The sequence below is a fragment of the Malaclemys terrapin genome, chromosome 1 (assembly GCF_027887155.1).
Source record: "Malaclemys terrapin pileata isolate rMalTer1 chromosome 1, rMalTer1.hap1, whole genome shotgun sequence".
NCBI classification, from domain to species: domain Eukaryota; kingdom Metazoa; phylum Chordata; order Testudines; family Emydidae; genus Malaclemys; species Malaclemys terrapin.
The window spans coordinates 291206783-291229555 of NC_071505.1; the positions used below are offsets into that span (position 1 = coordinate 291206783).

General features: G+C 42.2%; 1 protein-coding gene across 1 annotated transcript in view; it reads right to left on the bottom strand.

Moving 5' to 3' along the window:
- The window catches only part of EPSTI1 (epithelial stromal interaction 1), a 77258-nt gene that overhangs the window by 36547 nt on the left and 17938 nt on the right, over positions 1 to 22773 (bottom strand). Inside the window, exons 4-6 of the mRNA XM_054014020.1 lie at positions 21896 to 21969; positions 20110 to 20193; positions 9245 to 9318 (exon numbers count right to left, since the gene is read on the bottom strand). Of these exons, the coding sequence (XP_053869995.1) occupies positions 9245 to 9318; positions 20110 to 20193; positions 21896 to 21969 (232 nt within the window). The remainder of the gene's footprint in view (positions 1 to 9244; positions 9319 to 20109; positions 20194 to 21895; positions 21970 to 22773) is intronic.

A 22773-nucleotide genomic window follows, 5' to 3' on the forward strand; every position in this document is an offset into this window, starting at 1 on the left:
GCTATGTTAAAATATTTGTCTATATTTAAAAAAAAAAAAAAACCTTCTGTTGTATTTTTAATTGTTACTTTTGAATGAAACTAATCACTATTAATATTGTTGCGTTAATCAGTGGAGAGTAAGATACCATTATCTATTTTTTAAAAGCTGGTATATTTGTTCTGCACAATACCTTCGCATCCATCACAGATCTGATGCTAGGATTTATTTCTCCCTATGATTTTCAGTAATCTCTACCTTCGTTTTTTCAAAATCATACCTTTTTATTAACAAACAAAACAGCTTCTGAACTCATTGCCTGCTCAGACTGTGGGGTCTCCAGCAATACAGCTGTATTCCATTATTCTAACAGCACCCCAAGGCGTGCTAGATCTCTCTCAGAACAGATAAAATACATGATCCCTGACCAGAGAAGCCTGCATGCCAATTGGAGACATAAAATAAGAATGGGGCACCAAGACAGTAGGAATGTCTGTGGAAGAACTAGGGGAACAGCTATCAGATTATATGCCTGCTCTGTCATTTTACAATGCTTGTCCTACTTATTTTACAATTTCTCTTCCGGTCCAACTGGAGAGTAGTTAAAGTCCCCCATGAATAGTGTTCTAGATATTTTTTCCTGGGCTGCATGCACATTTCTTATCCAGCCTTTACTATGTAATAATGGGACTTCTTGTAATCACATATTTAAGTTTCATTCCAGATACCACCACTATACAGCTAAATTCTTATATACATACACAGTTTCCTGCATTGCCCATCAGAATCAACATGCTTAGTCTAGTTCCCTTAGAGGCTTTATTCGTGGCTGGTGAAACCAAAGTTGTGATCTCACGCAACAGAAAATCCACCAGCAAGGAGAGCTCAGCCATGGAAGCTGCCTGCACACTTTGCCCCAGTGGGGCAGCTGGAATTAGTACTGCTGCAGCCCTGAAATGGGGCTGAGCAAAGCCCAGAATAGGACCAGGCCAGATGGGAGTTGTATTGATTCACTGACTCTCCCAGGGAGCCTACTTTAAGAGACATGGGGCACCCAGCCATAGCTCAATTTTAAGGTTGGGGTTTTCATGAATGATTAGAGTTGCTCTAACTCCACTCCAGACGAAGCCACTGAGTGCTTGAGCAGTTACATGTTTTTTCAGCTAACCAAGCTTTCTGCCAATTTGAGGCTTTTGAACAGTTTTCTAATTCTTCCTCCCCCCGCTTTTCTGTGTAGGTCTCTCATACAGCAAACTGACCAACTACAATATAGACCAGGGGTAGGCAACCTTTCAGAAATGGTGTGAATAAATGAAGACTCGGCACTTTAATTTAAGGTTTCACATGCTGGTAATACATGTTAACATTTTTTAGAAGGTCTCTCTCTATAAGTCTGGGGTGTGCGTGGAGGTGCAGGGCAGAAGGCTGGGCTGTGGGGGGGGGGTCAGGGCAGAGGGCTGGGGTGCTCGGCTCGTGGGGGTGCTCCCAGCCCCCTGCCCTGAGCAGCTCATGGCAGGGGGCTGGAAGGGATATGCCCTGTTCCACCCCCTTCCCCCAGGCTCTGTCCCTACCTCTCTCTGCCTGCTCTATGGAGCAGGGAGCACGCTGCCGCTCGGCTCTGCTCCGCTCCCCCTCCCCTTCACAAGGGCCATCGCCAGCAGGGAGAGGGAGAGGGAGAGGGAGAGGGAGGAGGAGGAGGAGGGGCCGGAATGCACCAAGCTGTGGGAAGAAGTGGGGGAGGGGGGAAGCTTGGCTGCCGCAGGACCAAGCTTCTGCCTCCTGCCCCCGCAGGGGAGAGTGGTGGGCAGGGGGGGCTGAGTGGGGCGGGGGGCCAGAAGACCCCCCCCACCGCTCTCCCCTGCTGGGGCAGGAGGCAGAAGTTTGGTCCTGCAGCAGCCAAGCTTCCCTCCTCCCCCGCTTCTTCCCCCAGCATGGCGCTTTCCGGCCCCTCCTCCTCCTCTCACCGGGCAGGCAGCGTGCCACTCAAAATCGGCTCGCATGACGTAGGTTGCCGACCCCTGATATCGACAATTGACACAGGAGAATATTACCCTCCCCCCAATTTCTTTTAATTCCCAGTAATCTTGGATGAAGTAGTGAGACCCAGTAGTGTGGTACTAATTTGTCCCTTCCCCTTAAAAAGTGTCCTTCAGCAGTGCCACTACAGGAGGTGGGACTGATATCCATCTTCTCCCACCATGGGAGGCAGGAGACTGCTATCACTGCCCTCCGTTGCAGTGGATCTGCCCTCAGGTGTAGCTGCTCCCATAGGTTCAGAACATGCAGTTGTCTCCCCTACACTCTACTCCTGCTACAGAAGTGAATTTATCCCATAGGCTTTGTGCTGGGTTTAACAAAAAATTGGAAACCCTGCAAGCATGCTGTTATGACCAGATGCATGTGCCTGCAGTCACCTTTTGTTGGAAAGCTATTAGGTGAAGTGGACATGACCAAAACACCCACTCAGTCCTGCAAGGTGCTGAAAGCATTCTCCGTGCCCTTTAATGGAAGGAGAGGGTGCTCACCACCCCACTGAAGAATCTTACCACTAAGCCCTTTTTCAGTAACTGCATGCCAAAATCTGACCCCAAATTCACAAAGCTCCCATTGACTTCTTTGGCAATCATACAGACATCTGAAGGCAAAATAGGGCCTGTTACCTCAATTCTGCTGTTCAGATTACAGTATCTTCAGAGGGAATAATATTCCTAAATGTAGCCATTGTATAGTGACAGTTTAAATTCTAAATACTACTTCTATCAACAATGTGGCACTCTCTCACTTCTAGTGTCAGGCTAGCAAAGTATAGAATTAAAAAGATAAATATAATAAAATAGCATCCCACCACCAATTCTCTTTTCCACCAACTTTTTTTTTTTTTTTAAATAGTCAACCTTGTATTAATTTAATGGTTTAGGGTCCATTCCCCCCAGTGATCTGAAATAGCAGGGGGGTGGGGGGGGGGAAGGGGCGAGACAGCAAAACTAATATAGGGGAAAGTTATTTATTTCGTTTATTATTTGTAATAGTCAGCATAAATCCAGTTTTCAAGGAAAGGACAATTTTGAAAAACTTTATTGCCGAGGTCTTTCCGTACAAACCATTGCGTGCGTTCCATCTGCACATGCAATCTGCTTCTATATTTTCAGCCAGCTTGCACGGGCAGATTAATGTGTACAATTAGAAAGCAACCTCACAGGCGTTCAATAAACTGCCTTCATTATTACACTCAGGAGAGTCCCTTTGGATGTCTATAAAAGCCTAGTTTTCTGCCTGTTAGCTAAATAATTGACAATGCTTAAAATAATCAGGAGCAAATGAACAAAGTGAAGAAGACTGTGGTGAAAGAGAGCAAACAAAAGATTCTCAAGGCTGAAAGCAGTTTTTGCAGTGTCTGTGACTATCTCTTTAGCAGCCTTTATTTACAGTCTGGTCAGGTCTGGGTTTGCACTTCTGTGAGGAAAATTTGTTACTGGCCTGCTGTTTGAACCACATATCACAGAGCCCTGAGAACTGGCAAGGACATTAGGAGTTGTCTTGTACAATAAAATAAATAAATCCTATTTTGGTTCATATTTTATTTTCTTTGTTTTATGACTTTTGAATAGACAGCTTTGGCAGGTTAGTGAATAGAGATTGTGGTGGTGAAATTCAGGCACTATATTTGGAATATTCACCTTATGGTATTCGGGCAAATGCGGCATTTGAAGCTCTAAATTCTTACACAATATATTGAGCATACATGTATGCCACAGTTATACTGTCTGGCATCCATAAATAAGAATGAAGCCTTCAAAATCATCTACATTTCCTCCACCAGTTTTTTCTAACTCTGCATTATTGAGTAGTTATTGGATGTGTACCTGGCTATGTAAAAGAGCTGCTATCTTTCAGTCTGTGTTATATTTCTGCCTATTTATACTAACAGATCAGCCTATCCATCCACTTTCCAAAGCACCCAACACTGAGGTATCAGGAAACCATATAAAAGAGTGAATGAAAACAACACATTGGGCTTAATTGTGTGAAAAGGTGGTATTACATTGTCCCATATTATTCAGGCTCATGCAGCTGGTATTGCCAGTCACCATGAGAGGCAGCCTCTAAACTAAAGGTCACCCATTATGAATTGAAGGATATTCTTGTAGTTAGACACAGGCCTGAAACTCAGGAAACTGGGCTTTAATTCCTGGCTCTGCCATAAACTCCTTGTGTGACCCTGGGCAAGTCACTTTGAGGATCTTGACCTAAGATATTTAGGTTCCTAACTTCCATTGAAATGAATGGAAGTTAGGAGCATAAATACCCTTGAGGATCTGGACCTTACTCTCGGCTTCTTAGAATTATAGGGTTAGAAGGGACTGCAAGGGTCATCTAGTCTAACCCCCTGCCATGATGCCATATATTTGTTGTGTCTAAACCATCCAAGACAGATGGCTACCCAGCCTCTTTTTGAAAACTTCCAGTGAAGGCAATTCCATGACTTCCCTAGATAGTCTGTTTCATTGTCCTACGTTGTTACAGTTAGGACGTTTTTCCCAATATTCAGATTAAATCTGCTATGCTATAGTTTGAATTAATTGTGCCGTGTCCTACACTGTGGCAAAAGAGAACAATTTTTCTCCATCTTTTTTATGGCAGCCTTTCAAATATTTGAAGACCGCTGTCATGTCCCGCCCCCAACCTCTTTTCTAAACTAAATATACCAAATTCCTTCAGATATGGCTTGCATTCCATCTCTTTGAACATCTTGGTCATGTGCCTCTGGATCCTTTCCAGTTTCTTTACATTTTTTCTATACAGCAGTGACCAAAATTGGACAGTACTCCAGATGCCCTGCACTGCACAACAGATACAGTGAGGCAGGCTAGAGCCACATGCACCTTTCTAGACCAAATAAGAAGCTAGGACTTCTTTACAGAGGCAAGTAGTGCCTCCATCTGTACAAAACATCCAAATAATGTGAAGAGACCACCTCATTCTGCTCTAACATGGCTTCCTGGAGTTGGCAATGCCACTGGGAGAAAAAATAAAAATAAACCACACACTAATTTGATCTTTTCAGAAAGCTAGAAAAAGACTTCACTGCAGTGGGAGATGCTAATGTCAGTGGAGAGACTGTTGGTCTAACCCCACCTACTGTTTGGAACAGTCCACAATGCAAGATTCTGCAACATGCTTACTATTCCCATCAGTACACTTAGGTACTGGGAGTGAGTTTTTTGTGGATGTTGTGTGGTTTTTTTCCTTCAGTTTGTAGGGGCTGGTAGGGGGCAGTGTGCAGTGAGAGAAGCAGAGGCCTGATTAGGGAGCCTAGAAAGGCAGCCAAATAGTCAGCCAATGGCACAAGTGAAGCAAACAGAGCTGTAAACAGGGGAGATTGAGTGGGAATTTGTAAGGGGAGTTTGGGGGTGGGAGGTATTTTGGTGTTTGTTTTTTATTTTTGTGTGTGCCGATCTTATTTAACATTTTTATTACTGACCTTGGCACAAAAAGTGAGTGTGCGCTAGTAAAATTTGCAGATGACACAAAGTTGGGAGGTTTTGCCAATACCGAGGAGGACCGGAATATCATACAAAAAGATCTGGATGACTTTGTAAACTGGAATAATAGAATGGGATGAAATGTAACAGTGCAAAGTCATGTATTTAGAGACTAACAACAAGAATTTTTATTATAAGCTGGGAATTTATCAGTTGGAAGTGACAGAGGAGGAGAAAGACCTGGGTGTACTGGTGGATTACAGGATGACTATGAGCCGCCAATGTGATGTGGCTGTGAAAAAGGCTAATGCAATCTTAGGATGCATAAGGCGAGGTATTTCCAGTAGAGACAGGAAAGAGCTACTACCATTATACAAGGCACTCGTGAGACTTCATCTGGAATAATGTGTGCAATTCTGGTGTCCCATGTTTAAGAAACAGGAATTCAAACTGGAACAGGTGCAGAGAAGGGGTTCTAAAAGAATCTGATGAATTGAAAACCTAAATTATGAGAGGAGACTCAGGTCTGGTCTATACTACCCGCCTGAATCGGCAGGTAGAAATCGACCTCTCGGGGATTGATTTATCGCGTCCCGTTGGGACGCGACAATCGATCCCCGAATCGGCGCTCTAACTCCACCAGCGGAGGTGGTAGTAAGCGCCGCCGACAAAAAGCGGCAGAAGTCGATTTTTCCGCCATCCTCACAACGGGGTAAGTCGGCTGCAATACATCGAATTCAGCTACGCTATTCACGTAGCTGAATTTGCGTATCTTAAATCGACTCCCCGCTGTAGTGTAGATGTACCCTCAGAGAGCTTGGCTTGTTTAGCCTAACCAGAAGAAGGCTGAGGGGGGAGATACGATTGCGCTCTATAAACACATCAGAGGGATAATTTAAATAAATACCAGGGACAGAAAAGAGTTAAGTGCCAATGTGGACACAAGAACAAATGGATATAAACTGGCCATCAACAAGTTTAGGCTTTAAATTAGGTGACAGTTTCTAACCATCAAAGGAGTGAAGTTCTGGAACCGCCTTCCAAAGGAAGCAGTAGGGGCAAAAAAACTAATTAGCTTCAAAACTGAGCTTGATAAGTTTCTGGAGGGGATGGTATGAGATTGCCTACAATGGCAGGTGGCCCAATGGCAAGTGCCAGTAGCAAAAATCCCCAACGTCTGGAGATGGGACACTAGATGTGATGAGCTCTGAGTTACTACAGAGAACTATTTCCCAGGTATCTGCCTGGTGGGTCTTGCCCATATGCTCATGGTCTAACTGATCGTCATATTTGGGGTAGGGAAGGAATTTCCCCCCTGGTCAGATTGGCAGAGACCATGGGGGACTTACGCTTTCTTCTATGGCATGGGGCGCGGGTCACTTGCAGGTTTAAACTAGTGTAAATGGTAACTTGAAGTCTTTAAACCATTATTTGAGGACTTCAGTAAGTCAGCCAGAGGTTAGAGATCTATTTCAGGAGTGGGTGCTTGAGGTTCTGTGTCCTTTACTGTGCAGGAAGTCAGACTAGATGATTACGATGGTCCCTTCTGACCTTAAAAAGTCTATGCATCTATGAGTACATAGTGATGGATGATTAACTATTCCAATGAACACTAACTGAGAGAGAGATTGCAACCTCATGGTTAGCGGCAAATAAGGTGTTAATATTCTGAACTCCCATTTTGTACAAAAATATAGGCAGGATCAGGCCCAAGAGTAATAATATTCTGTGCTTTATACATAGCACTTTTCCTCCAAGCCTATCGCAAATGGGTTTAGAAAAGAGGATACAGTAACCTGAGTTAATGTCATAAGATGAGATGTCACACGTATCTTCACATTACTCAGTGGAGTTAATGTGCAACACAGTACAGCGCAAAAAGTATCCTGAAAGTATTATCACTACATGATTCAATGATGAATTTATTATTTGCCCAGGTTCCTTATATTCTGCATGGTAGCAGATTCTTTTAACAAGTATGTGTTTGGGAAGATACCATTATCTTACACTATGCAATAGATTTTGCTTAAATATGTAGAATCCTATTAAATTTAATTTTCTGTCCGACTTTCCCCAGGTTTGACATTCAGTAGAGCTTCGCAGTATTTGCTTAGTGAAGAGAATAAACTACCTTCCACCAGTTTAGTCTTTTGACAGTTACATGCAGTCTCTGCTCAAACAGAGCTTGACAGTGTCTGAAAGTTAGTCTTTAACTTCCGTTACATCGAAGTTGGTTCAGTTTGTTAAGGAGACAGCTGAAAGCATTCAAGTATGTCTGAATCAGAGGGACCAACATACATATTGAATCTACTTTTCAGTGTACAGCAAGGGCTCAATGAAGGCCCTTGCAGTACATAGTGAGTTGCTGTGCCTGAGTTGGGACAAATAGCTGTTATACCTGTATAAGACCGGAGCAGACCTACTGCATCCAGGAGTGCTGGAGAGAACGATGCTTACTAGAAGTCTTTGCTTCATCTCTAGCAAAAGGGTGCTAAACCTCCATGGGATGACAGATTCACTTTCCCTAGAAGTTTCCAGGATGTGCAGGACTGGGTGGCCATATTCCTCTTCCCTCAGTGGCTCCTTCACACTTCCCTAAGGGTACGTCTTCACTTACCGGAGGGTCCGGCGGCAGGCAATCTGGTTAAGACGCCATAAATCGATCCCGGAAGTGTTCGTCGTCGACGCCGGTACTCCAGCTCGCCGAGAGGAGTACGCGGCATCGACGGGGGAGCCTTCCTGCCGCATCTGGACCCGCGGTAAGTTCGGACTAAGGTACTTCGAATTCAGCTACGTTATTAACGTAGCTGAATTTGCGTACCTTAGTCCGAAATGGGGGCTTAGTGGGGACCAGGCCTTAGAAAGAAGTATTTGAAGGAAACTCCAACTTTGCTGTATTTCTTATACCCAACCCAGGGCTATTTCTATGGGAGGGCAATATCTGGCCCTGTATCTGAAAACAGAAATATATTCATACAATACAAATTACTATTTAGGAATACCTTTGCACCTAGTAGGAAATCTTAAAACAAACCCATTAGCTGCCCACAAAGGTGATACTGGGCCATTTTTAAAGCTTCTCTCCCATTTCTGCATAATAAAGAATAGTGGAATTTGTTCAAACTTTCAGAAACACACTAAGCAGTTTTGGGTTGCAACCAAACTTGAGAAATGTCTGACAAGAGGCATTGAGAAAGTTGTAAGCAAGTGAAAATTATGGTTCAGAGTAAGATTTAACTTGTAACTATGTTTTTACTGCCGCACTGCTATATCAGTAGATTTTTCCATTTAGCAATGCATTTGTAAAAGCACCCATCACCATGGTATCTTGGTACTCTTTCAGTAGATTTTATTCACAGAAACAATTAGGTTACAGATCCTCTCTTTTATAGAATTACCCAACAGCCTTTTTTCTTGGATTTTTAAAAAATAAATATTCTGTACTGACAGTGATATAAGAAAAACAAACATTTAGCTTAGGAATAGTCAATACAAAAGCCATTCTCCAACGATTCAAAAACATTGGAAATTCTGGAGAATGTAGATAAACCAAAGGAACATATCTGAGGAAGAAAAGGACATATCCTAGCCACTGAAGCCTAACCATGTGACAGGCAGAGGGTCAGCTTCAGAACAACAGCCTGGAGCCAAGAGCCCAGATGCCATTGCTGGAAGAATTACTTCATCTGCTTGTCATCTGGAATCTGTAGTTACCACCTATGCCTCCAAAGTGACTATGACCTCTTTCAGACTTAGGTAGTCAGATTTAAAATTTTACTTACAAATAGTGATCTTCATTAAACATTTCTCTTCTTTGCTTTTCTTGTTGCCTTCTTTTTTCTTCCAGTTTATCAGCCTGCAAAATTGAAGAGATTAAGAATTAAGTGAGAAATGAATGTTTTCACTACTTATTTTTGTTTTAATAATCCATTAGATTTCAAACCCAAGCATACAACAACATACAAATCACAGGGAAAATATTTTAAAGAGGGTTCAGCCTAGACTGTACTCTTAAAAACAGACCAATAGTCAAATACCTCCTGGCAGCAGGGTCAAAAGACTAGTTAAACAAGTACAAAAAAATTCAGTATAATAGGTCAGATTTTCTCCTGACAAAGATCTGCTTGGTGTGGGAGTGAAGCCACCATCAGGGACCCAGTTACGCTTCCTATTCTCCAGCCACTAAATCAGGTTACCACTACAATAAATTAATTGATGTATGTTTCCTTGAGGTTGCTTTGAGAATGTGTTCCATCCTTCGAGATGTGGGGGTCATGTTTCCATACTGTTTATCCTCAACACCGTTGTGAGGTGTGGAAGTGCTAGTATCTCTATTATACAGATGGGGAACAGAGAGACAGTGTCTTACACAAGATCCCAGAGGAAGCACATAGCAGGGGAGGGAATTGAACCAAGGCCCTCTGAGTCTAGTTCCCTAACCCCTGGACTATCCTTCCTCTCTAGGAACTAGCACTGCTGGCTTATAGCAGCTGACAATGCATGCCAACCAGAGGAATTCTAGCTGACAGCTGCACCTATATTCTGGCAGTGCAAATGAGTCAAAGTCAACAGAATAGAATCTAGCCCATTTGCTGGTACAAAACCAATTTGTGCATGCAGATCACTGCAAAAGTAAGTTCATAAGAGATCTGAAATGCAAATGTATGCATATACATATGGAAATCAGATTTTTGGCTTCTTAAGGACAAATTCTGGGTGAAGCTGAACCTATGCAGATAATGGGGCGGAGGGGAAGGCATGCGCGCGCACATACCCCTTATGTCTGTACTCAGGACTCCTCTGCATGGGGAAATTGACTGGAATAGCTACTGCTGAATAAGCTATTCCATAATAGCTCCCCATGTTAGCAGTATTCTTGAAGTAAAAACCCTTTATTTTATTCCAGAATAATTACTCTGCTTTGGAATTGCATTAATTGTTCCAGAATAAAAGAGCTTATTCCAGAATAGAGCAGCCCCACAGGTAGTTTATTCTGCGATAGCTACTCCAGTCAATTTCCTCATGTAGACAAATCCTTAAATACTACATCCACTGAGAGCGTCAACTGAAATTCTGACACCAAGCAAATCCATAGTACATTCAGTAGCACAAATAATACAATATAGGATCTCCAATCTAAAACTACATATAATATTTAGAAGCCAGTAGCATAAAGCTGGTCTGTGGAGGGTTTTAAAAGTAAAAGTAAAAGAACTTTGCAGCAGCAGAGAGGAAATATAGAGTTCTAAATTAATTCCAGCAAAAAAGGTAAGTAGCCAAGTTTTGTGCAACATGTGGTCTCTGGATGACTAGTTAAGACACTTCACTGTATTTTAAGCACAAATCAGGCGTTCCAAATTTTCATTTAATCCTGCTATATTTTTAAATTGTCAGATGCCTGTTTGGCAAAACATTAAGTTTTCACACCACAGGCACTGTTACAGCATACCAGACAACTATCCCTAATTTTCAAAATGATGGAAAAGTATTGGACAAACAGGTAGTGAGATCTGATCGGACAGTTACTTTGCCTTAGCTGAATTCAGGGCCCCCCCCCCTTTTAATATATATGGCTAATGAAAGACTGTTTGGAGGAGTCTTGTGAAACAAATCACTACAGTAGGTAAATCAGTCTTCAGCTTGCACTGTGTAAAGCCATATCTGTCTAATGTCTGCTGATTGCACCATATTTTGTAAGTGGCTCAGTAACTAAATGAGCAAGTGCAACAGTGATGTGGGCATAACTTGGGGACAGATTTTGAAGGGAAAAAAAAATCAAATCCTCATTCAGTAAGCTATCCCCTTAACTCATGTAACTGTATCAGAATGAAACACTAAGCAGAAGTACTGAAATGAACAAAAATACTGGTGCATACAGAATTAAAGAATGCAAAGCAAATAAAATAAGTATCTCGATACAGGTATCAAAAGCAGACAAGAGGCCAGAGCAGGGGTCGGCAACCTCTGGCACGTGGCTAGCCAGGGTAAGCCCTGTGGTGGGCTGGGCCAGTTTGTTTACCTGCCGTGTCTGCAGGTTTGGCCGATCGTGGCTCCCACTGACTGCGGTTTGTTGCTCCAGGCCAATGGGAGCGGCAGGAAGCTGTGGCCAGCACATCCCTCGGCCAGCGCTGCTTAGGGTGACCAGATGTCCCGATTTTATAGGGACAGTCCTGATTTTGGGGTCTTTTTCTTATATAGGCTCCTATTACCCTCCACCCCGTCCCGATTTTTCACACTTGCTGTCTGGTCACCCTAGCGCTGCTTCCTGCAGTCCCCATTGGCCTGGAGCGACGAACTGCGGCCAGTGGGAGCCACAATCAGCCGAACCTGCGGACGCAGCAGGTAAACAAACTGGCCCGGCCTGCCAGGGTGCTTACCCTGGCGAGCTGCGTGCCAGAGGTTGCCGACCCCTGGGCCAGAGTCTACTTTGACATTTACAAAAATGCACCCACCCAATGTTCTGATGGGGAAAGGGGTATGTACAACTTTAGGTTACGTGTGTGAAATGTGTTTATAAAACTCATATCCACCTCTGCAACTCAAAACAGCTTCCCTCCACAGGTCTCAGTCAGCTAGATAGCTCTCCCCCTACAAAAGCCAGGACACCAGACAGATCTTGTTGCAAGACCTGAAGGTCAGCAAACGTGGGCTCTGAGGAATTCTACTGAGGGGAAGGTTAAATGCACAGTTGAAGATGCCCTAAAAAAAAAAAATCTTGTTTCCAGCACCCTCATGATTAAAATCCAGAGACTGAACTCTGGTGCCTCAGTTAATAACAGTAATATGACAGTGAGACTAAGGTGGTCTAGGAAATAGCCAAGATTCAACCTATTTAAGGTTTCTATGGTAGGTTAAAACCAATACCCATTCTTTTCTGGGTGCATTTAAAGGAAGCCTGTGCAAATTGCTTGGCACAGAAGTAATGTGCTCCATGTAAGCAGAGCCCCTCACATAGGCAGATACATTTTGTGCAACCTAGAACTCTTTTTTTAATCCCTGCAAGAATCCACAGTTGTGTCTCGGTGTCAAATGTATCAAGGAGTAGCTGACGGATGCAGAAAAATCAACAGGGACACATGACTTTTATCCTTCATTGATAAAGTATCTGTGCCATACCTGGCTCTAAAATAAGACTGATCAGTGTCAGAGGAAATTGGAGCACACCAGCTATTGCCAGAGTGGCTTCAAACACCACCAACACCAAAGTGACAATTAGAGAGATTATTGGTATTACAGGCAGGCTTAGGTTGACCAGATAGCAAGTGTGAAAAATCGGGACAGGCAGTGTGTGGGGGTAATAGAAGCCCATATTAAAAAAAAGCCCCAAATATCGGGACTGTCCCTATAAAATCGGGACATCTGGTCACCCTATGCGGGCTTCCCTGAATAAGGACATAATGCTTCTTAAAGGGAAGTTGGCACCCTGACCTCCCAAAGGGACACATGGACTGTTCACTTCAACAACAGATCCATTGTCTCAAGAATTTAACCACCAGATGGTCGTGAGTCCATCTTACTGGTGGTGTTGGAAGGCTCTCCAGCATGATGGAAAACTTCCTAGCATTGCAGGACTCAAGAGGGCACTATTGGCTGAAACAGCAGCCACGTTCGACTACTCCAGACATATTTTTTGTTCATACAGAAAAGCAGGGATTTGTCACAGAGTGATTTTGTGTTTGAAATAGAAACTGCAGGAAATATTGGACTACAATGGATAAAAGCAGCAATGACTCTCCAATAACTATCATGCAGAATAGGGCTTGAACTAATTGGCCATTGGCTACTGCACTAGCCTTTCACCTCTATCAGTTTAGCTTGAAATCCTTGCTTAGGTCATAAATGAAAGAGTGATCTCAAACATCATAAAAGCACTTCACAACTGGCACTCTCTCTTCAAAGAGGGCCAGGACTAGAACAGCTGTGGTACTGTAGATAAACATGTTGGAGTGCATTAGGAGAGATGAGTGTAGAAAGGCTGAAAAATTCCTGGCCTCAGCAAATACTAAAAATGAAAAAAGCCTGCTAGTACAGTTACTTGTTACCAAAATACAGAGCACATTGATAAGACAAGATTTAATTCCATATTGTTTTCTTTATTTTAAATGGAGAGAACTGCCATTTATGAAGAACCTTATTTAGAGAGATACCCACAGCAAAAAGTTAGTTACATGCAATAGTATTCTCACTTCAGTTAATTTGAATCTTCACACATTTAACTATAGAATATATGCAGGAAATGCTAATGGAATAACAAGCTTATAGACCAGAACATGCCAGACAGAGAAAACAGATCTGACCCAGTCATACTGCGTTTGATCTCAAGAAACCTTGCTGTTCCAGAAACAGATGCTTTCAGAAGTTTTTGAGCTATGGGTGGGAATGTCTTGTTTAGGGTTGGCATGAGTTCAGCTTTATCTATCTCTCCCCACCACCAGAAGCTTTTGCAGGATTTTTATTCTGAAGACTCTACGATAAAGTTCAAGTTAACTTAAGTTTCTATCATTCTGAAGGGCTTCTGGAACTAACCCCTGTGTGGGCTTTTGAGACTTGAAGTCTATAAAGCTCAGCACTATCTGGAATTGTAAGAGTCTCCTTAAAAGGCACCAGGAATGCTGCCTCTGGTCACCTATTCCCTCCATTCCTACAGATTAGGTACATCCATATACATGGAAAATGGACATCTTCACTAATATCAGATGGTCTCTACTGAAGTTTCTCAGGGAGTGCTCCAGCATCATCACCTAGACAAGAGGAGGCTGATTGGGGGGCGGGGGGGAGGTGTGGTGAGGGGAAATGAGGAAGGGCTTGCGGGATTTACATAGCTCAGCGGTACTTGATTAGCAGTCTTGAAGGTTCCATATAGAATCTCAGGGAGTCTGCAGAGCTGATCTGTGCTCCTCACATTAGCCTGGATTACAGGTACAATGACCAAGATTGATGATCATTCCCAGCCTAGGCTGATAGAAGACAACAAGGAGAACACCAGGCAAACAAATCAATTCTGTAGAAAACACTGAGATCCATCTTTCTCCTATCCACCCTATTGTGCCTCCCAGTAGCAAGGATAAGAAGAGAGTGTACGATTCTATTTTCCCTCCCCAGAACAAGAATTATTCTCTGCATCAAGAGAAGGTAGGAGATGACATTGAGCAGTATCACATACAGAGGTTGTGTTATACATAGTAGCATTGATTTACGATGCATCATCCTTACACAAACTCCTCTTTATTATTTGAGCATCTCAGCACAATGTCTAACCATCACACATTATTTTGTAGCTCTTTCCCAACAAACATGAATGGCAAAGTAGTTCTCCAGCTGTGAAAGTTCCAATGCCCCTGCTGACACAGCTAGCTAGCCAGAATCTCCTTTCAAACAGTCATGCAATTTATTTTTATTAAATGAATAGTGACTGCCTGAAAAAAAAAAAAAATCAGAAACCCTCCCCTTGCCCCATATCTTATAGAAATCCTCCTTTTGATCAAAGACATGCACCTAGTTGATGCTCTGCAGGTGCAGCTGGCAATTCTTCTAGTTTTCAGCTAGATTAGATATCATTTGCAAAACAAAACAAAACAAAAAAAACCCACCACTGCTCCACTGTCTGACTCAGCAGAGCCAAAGTTCTGCAGAATTGGGAAGCTTATTCCCTTTATTTTTACTCTCTTGCCTTCCCTCCCCATTTCTTCTTCAGATCATAAGTGATATGTCTGCAACTGAGCTGAGATTGTTGGGAGCAAAAGCCAAATCAACACCCTTCCGTGGCTTTGTAGTGCACTGCAGATCTTTTCTACGAAACAGGATGGATTATTCAGCATGTTAATATATTTCAGTCAAAATCCCCATCAGTCCCCAGGTTGCTACAAAAAAACATCTTCAGACTAGTTGATTATTTTTAAAGTTCCCTTTGATACCTATTTACTTATTTGGTTTGCAAGATTCCCCAACTTGCTTTAAAAATATGAATTTAATTCTAGGAAATAAACAGTTTGTATGGTAGAAGTATTTGCTATGATATTGCACTTTTAAACGAAATCACTATTTAGAATTTTACTACCTACAAGGCCTATAAACATTTTATATTCTGTGGATGTGAATGCCAGGAAACTGTAAAAGTAGGAAAACAAAACTGCTACATCAATACTTTTTCCGGGTATAACTGTAGTTACAGCAGACTTGAAACTTGTCCAGTTGTCATGGACAATAATTCAATATATTTAATGAGTGAATAAAGTTTGTTTCCCTTTCCCCCTCCCCCATCATAAATGCTCACAGAAAAGCCTGGAGCAGGGGGATTTTTGTGCAGGGGTTTGTAAATATTCATGGCAGTTTTCAAAGGTTCCAGGAGTAGCCACTGAAGGCCCCAATACTGCAAGTTTTATATTCCCCATTATAGACAACTTAATACCGCAAGAATTCCTGAAGTAACCCTGGGAGTCTAGTAGTTTTGATCTCTAGACTGAAGATTATTCTTAAGCTGTCTTTACCACTTGACCTTAAAACCTAATCTGTGCCTCCATGACACAATCAGTGGCCTATCATTAGAAGATTCTTTATTGTTATGTTAATCTTCTGAACGAAGTGCTACCATATCTCAAACAATAATAAAAACCTGAAAGGTTATTTATGAAGGTTTATTCAGCTGTAAGATGTCACCAGAAAGACTAAGAGCTTCTTTGTAGAAGAGTCTGTAGATAAGCAACATCTGTGAAATAAACTACTGAACAGTACTAGAATGGAGGGAGTTACCTTTTGTATAGTGACTGACCTTAGAAAGGAGGCCATCTTAAATCAAATATTAATGTATATCTGGAACTGTGACATGCTCTTATTGAAAAGCAAGGGGCTTGCAACGGAGATGCTTTTAGGCTGACCTCACATTCTTTTCTCATCAGATAGGCTGAGTATAGTCTAGAGTCATGGGCCCAAATTCTGGCTCCTCCTCTGACCACTTTACATAGATCCAGAAGACTAAGGGGGCATTCTTCCTGCACAGGGGCAGTGTACAAAACCCTAAACTGACCCCATCACAATCCCTAGTACTGGAGTGAGAGCACTTTGCAATCTGGAAATTTTGGCCTGTGGCTCTGCTGGGAGGGTTGTGGGGGAGAGGCTGCTATAACTTATGCTAACAACCATATTAGCCCCCAGAGGAACCTAGACTCTTGAAAGTGCAGCATAGAATCTGCCTCAGGACTCTGAAGGTCCAACAGCCAAGAGATCACTACTATGTGACAAAGTTAGCCATGCAATTATTTTTGACTGAAAGATGGGGGGATAGCTTGGAAAGGATGGTTTTGTGTTTCCCAAACAGGTCTCTTTAATCTTTTATAACATTTTTATGTCTGTTTTTGCTTCTGTAAACTGTTGACACATACTGATTTTGTATTTTAAATTGAAGTCTCCTGTAATCTGCATAAAAGTGGTTCTAATTAGTCTCCCGAGGGTTTCTTAAAGACACCGTATCCCCGTCCTCTGGAGGGAAGCAGAGACCGAGGATCAGGGGTGTGAAGTTGTGTCAGCATATAGAACATTCTCTGTCCCAAATAGCATCAGGAATGGGGAGAAAATTTAAGCAATTACTGCTTTCTTAAAGATTGGATCTAACATGTTGGGGGGTGGGGCGGGGGAGGACAATTGGCCCTTTTACCCCATAGCTAATGATGTCCCTGGCACAGAGAGGCAAAGGTTGACGCCTGCGTACTGGAAAAGGGAAGTGGAAGTCTGCCTTCCAGAGCAGAGCCACAGAAGGACCTACAGGGATCATTATGGGCACAAGGCAATCTCACAGGCAGCCTTTTGAATCCCCAATATATCCAGAAGAATGGAGGCTGGTGGCATTGAGTAGACAGACAACCTTTATATCCCCACACAATGGGGATTTGGGGTGGGGGCAAAGGGTGGCCCGGAGAATATTTTCCCAGAAAACATTTCCAATTTTTTATGACAAACAATGGTTTAATCCAGCCATGTTGGAAAATCTAATTATATCTTGGGCCATTTTACATGTGTTTACACCATCTTGATAAAACATTTTGGTCCAAGGCTCATATACAGATGGGACATTCAAGCTGGTCAGCTAGTACAACTCGGTAAGATGATGGACAAGTAGAAACTCTGATACTGCAGTGCTGGCATTACAACTGATGCAGGACTGCAGATAGAAAGAGAGCAATAGAAGGTAGGCCCGATAGCATATCAGTGAGCATTGCCAGGCACATTATCAGTGATAGTGTGGCTGATAGGTCATTTATGTGCAGATGGGGTGCCACAATATATGGGCTCTTAGAGGCCACATGTGACCACATAGTGTTATTTAAGAACTGGACTCCGAGGCTTCAATAGGTCCTGGATTTGATCTTGAGCTTCCACAACTTCTTTTGAAGTTCTCCCGAGATTGGAGTAAATACCTCCCAACAAAACCATGTCTGCACTTATCACTTGGTGAGGTTTGCATTTCAGAAGAATGGACAAGTTTGAAAGTTTGCAGTTTGGAAAAAGGAAGGGATACCACTTGCCACTGGAGTTTCAGTGGAAAAAGTGAACACCACTGTAAGGAAAAATGGTTTCCATGACCTCAGCGTATGGAGGCATTTCCATCTGAATTTGCAGGTTTACATCTGAAAGTGCAGCATTACAGAAGTTTGCCATAGGCATTAGCGGTTCTCAAACTGGGGGTCAGGACCCCAAAGTGGGTCACAACCCCATTTTAATGGGGTCACCAGGGCTGACTTAGACTTGCTGGGGCCCGGGGCCGAAGCCCAAGCCCCACTGCACCAGGGCTTCATAACTGGGTGGCAGTGCTCAGGTTACAGGCCCCCTGCCTGGGTCTGAAGCCCTTGGGCTTTGGCCTTCCGCCGAGGATGGAGGGGCTCCGGTGGGCTCAGGCTTTGGTCCTGTCTTGGGGTCATGTAATAATTTTTGTTGTCAGAAGGGGGTCGTGGTGCAAGAAAGTTTGAGAACCCCTGCATTAGAACATTGTTCTGTGCCTTCTTACACTTAGTTATGCTCTTACAGTGGACATTGTAGATGAAGCCATAATGTCATCATCTACATCAGTGATTCCCAAACTTTAACAACCTGTGAACCCCTTTCACTAAAATGTCAAGTCTCGTGGACCCCCTCTTAAAAATGAATATTTCCAGGGATTTTCTTCTTTACCTGAGTATAAATTATAAAAGCAGTGATCTTGGAAATATAAAATGTGTTTTTATGACATGCTTATTACACACTAATTTATTATTAAATTATTATTTATAATTACATTATTTTTATTACATTATGAAAACGGCAACACTCTTCCAAGATCTCACTTCCGTAGCTTGTATCAGTTTGAATAAGCCTGTTATGAGTCAAGGCTCCTATGTTTCATCAAGGAGTATCATATTTGAAACAGCATGAAGGTATTTAAGAAGCCAACTCAAAGAGTTCCTCCTACATAAGCATTCAGGTCTTGAGTAGTCCAGGCAAACAACGCACGTTACAACAAAGCTTAAACTTGTTCTTCATAATAATTTTAAAAACAATACTACCTGCCTATTTAATTTTAAAAGCAGCAAAAAAATATCCACCTCCCTTTCCATTTCTTATAAGGAGTCTTGAAGTTTAAATCTCAGTATGATAGATATGCTTGCTTTGATCTGCTTAGCTCTTGGAAGTCCAAGGGCTCCAGGCTGCTGACCCGGTGCTGTCCGGGGACCCTAGGAACAGCTCTGTCTGCCATTAGGCAATTTCCCCCACCCCCCCCGAGAACTCCCTGTGACATTTCGTGAACCACCAGGGGTTCACGAACCCCAGTTTGGGAACCACTGATCTACATCAATGGGACAACCCTTTTCAACATCAGTTGAGGAGGGTCTAGGGTAGCCATCTTCATTTTATAAATTCAAACACATCACGCTACACAGCCAGAGGGCAGGTAAAATAGGGTATTTTTGTACAGCTGCCAATGGTGAGCATTCTATTTAATATATAAAATACCTGTCCTTCAGCCTTTCAGACTTTTGAAGAGATGGTGTACCTCTATAGATACATTCTCTGAATCAGAGCAGAGTTATCCTTACTGTTCTCAACCAAAACAAAAACCAACATGTACCAGCCAAAACAAAAGGATGTTCCAGTGCACCCTCCACCGCCAGAACTGGTTTGTTTACAATTTGGGCCTCCAATATACCTTGTTTTGAAGCTAGCATGGTGGAGTATACTCCCAGGCCAGTAGGTGATCCATGGTCCTATAGGCACAGCATTCTGGTCTGGTGACTAAGTCACAGGTACTTCTGGAAATTTAACAGGTTCCTCTCTTAGGAGCCACAGTGGTTCCAGCTCTGCACATCTTCGTGGGGGAACAGTTAATTCTAATCATTAGGTATACAACTTAAGTAACCAAACAGCTTGCATGGCACCCAGAACAACCTGCTTCCCTACTAGAGCCACAGAAATCAAAATGGGTTTGTGAGCACAGCACAACATTAGCCCAGATTTCATCTAAGGGAATATGCAAAACTTCAGATGAAGGACTATATCCTCAGCTGGTGTAAATCAGTATAGCCAATTTACATGAGCCAAGGATCCATCCCATAGGGCTCATCCAGGTAAAGCACTGTTCTAGTGAGATATTTTGACTATTGAAGACTCAAACAAGGCTTACCTTTTCTCTTTGAATCATTTTCATTGTCAGGATTTCAGCTTCTTCAGTCTCCTTCTTGATTCGTGCATATTCTTCTCTCTTCAGCTATATGGTATTGTGGGAAGAACACATACAGAGACAATGCAGTTTGGTTTTTGTATTGTACCTCTTCCAACCCTAAATTTTGATTCTGATGAAGTTACAAAGAAAAAAAAAATGAAGCATGTGTGCCCCCTCACTGTAATCAGAGAACAAAGACATGAACTGTACAATAGCTCATCCATGATGTCAGTTTTGAACAATCGGTTATCAGGAGGTGGTTATGCAAGCATCCACACTGGGTCCCAGGGGTCTGTACTGGGTCCAGTCCTATTCAACATATACATAAACGATCAGGAAAAAGGTATAAACAGTGAGGTGGCAAAATTTGCAGATGATACAAAACTAATCAAGATAGTCAAGTCCCAAGCAGACTGCGTAGAACTATAAAAGGATCTCTCAGAACTGGGTGACTGGGAAACAAAATGGCAGATGAAATTCAATGTTGATAAATGCAAAACATAATCCCAACTATACATATAAAATGATGGGGTCTAAATTAGCTGTGACCACGCAAGAAAGATCTTGGAGTCATTGTGGATAGTTGTCTGAAAACATCCACTCAATGTGCAGTGGCAGTCAAAAAAGTGAACAGAATGTTGGGAATCATTAAGAAAGGGATAGATAAGAAGACAGAAAATATCATATTGCCTCTATATAAATCCATGGTACGCCCACATCTTGAATACTGTGTGCAGATGTGGTCACCCCATCTCAAAACAAATATATTGGAATTGGAAAAGGTTCAGGAAAGGGCAACAACAATGATTAGGTGTATGGAATGGCTTCTGTATGAGGACAGATTAATAAGACTGGGACTTTTCAGCTTGGAGAAGGGACGACTAAGGGGAGACATGATAGAGTTCTAGAATATCATGACTGGTGCGGAGAAAGTAAATAAGGAAGCGTTATTTACTCTCTCATAACACAAGATCTACGGGCCACCAAATGAAATGAATAGGCAGCAGGTTTAAAACAAACAAAAGGCAGTATTTTTTCACACAACGCACAGTCTGTGGAACTTCTTGCCAGAGGATGTTGTGAGGGCCAAGACTATAATAGGATTCAAAAAAGAACTAGATAAATTCCTGGAGGATAGGTCCATCAATGGCTATTAGCCAGGATAGGTAGGGATGGGTCCCTAGCCTCTGTTTGCCAGGAGGTAGGAATGTGCGACAGGGGAATGGATCACTTGATGATTGCCTGTTGTGTTCATTCCCTCTGGGACACCTGGCATTGGCCACTGTTGGAAGACAGGATATAGGGCTAGATGGACCTTTGGTCTGACCCCATCGGGCCATTCTTATGACTGACCTTTACAAGCGTGTATGCCCTTTATAATGAGGATAATACTTACAGCCCTCAAAAGGCGGGTTGCTGTGTTGATTGACTGGTTACTGTTTATGTAGCATGTTGAAAATATGAAGGGCAACATTGGTGGCATTATCATTAACCTCATTATTTTAGAAGTGATCTGCAACATTGTTTACACACACTTATGTAACAGTCTTCTCATTTTCTACATTACTGTGAAGTCTTTCAAGTCCACCTTTTCTTTGTGTCTCTTTTGAAGTCTCATGACTTATTTCTTTTGTCAAACAGGGAGTTCATTTTACAGACACATGGAACAGCGGCCCACAGAGGGGGAAAAAACCCAATAACAGTATTTCCTAAATTAAAACTAAAAATTACATGTATTCCTCCTGACCTTTTGCTGGTATTTAGATTGCAGGAGTCTGATGTGTTGTTTTTGCCTAGCTTCAGCCTCGGATTCTGTTCCGCCTAGAAAATACAAATTGCATTCTGCATATTAGAAAATTTTAAGCCCAAGTGTCAGCAACAAGAGACACTGAAATATAATAAATACATTAGGCATACATGAGAATATTTTCATAATCATGCTGATAAAAATGAGAGATCGAAGAGACTTATTTTTTTGTTCATCTCTTTTTCTAATGTAAGTCTTTCACCAGCACAGGATTGTTATTTGCAGAATATTCTTCGCTGTATTGTCCTTTTTACTGGTAAATAACTGAAGTTATGAGGGTTCATCATTTTACTTGAGAGACTAATCTAGAAGGCAAGACACTGTTAAACTGTGAAATAGTTTCCTGATGGTCATCCTAAATTTTCTTTTGCTCAGTATGTTGGTGCTAGATTTGGTCAAATAAAATAGAAACTGTTTCACAAAAATACTTCTTTAAAATTGATAGAAATTTTTATTGAGATTTCTAATTGGATGGCCCCTAACCATCACCAAAGCAGCTAACATCAGCGAAAACACAGAATTTGCTCTTTGTTAGCAAGGGGGGGGGGAAACAAAACTCTTTTTAAAGCATTCAAAAACCTGATTAAAAACACAAGCCTCACCTGCATCTTAGCCTTACCAAACTAAGGCTCACATAGTAGGAGGTATAGTTTTCGGAGGCATGGGTCCTCTATTGAAAATACCCAGCCTCAAACCATGAAACTGTAAACTCTAGAACAGACAGCAAGAGGAACCCAATAGATCTTCACTCCGATGGCAGGACATGGGGGAAAGAAGTGAATTGATTTAAATCTTATTATTCTCAGTTCTTATGCTAG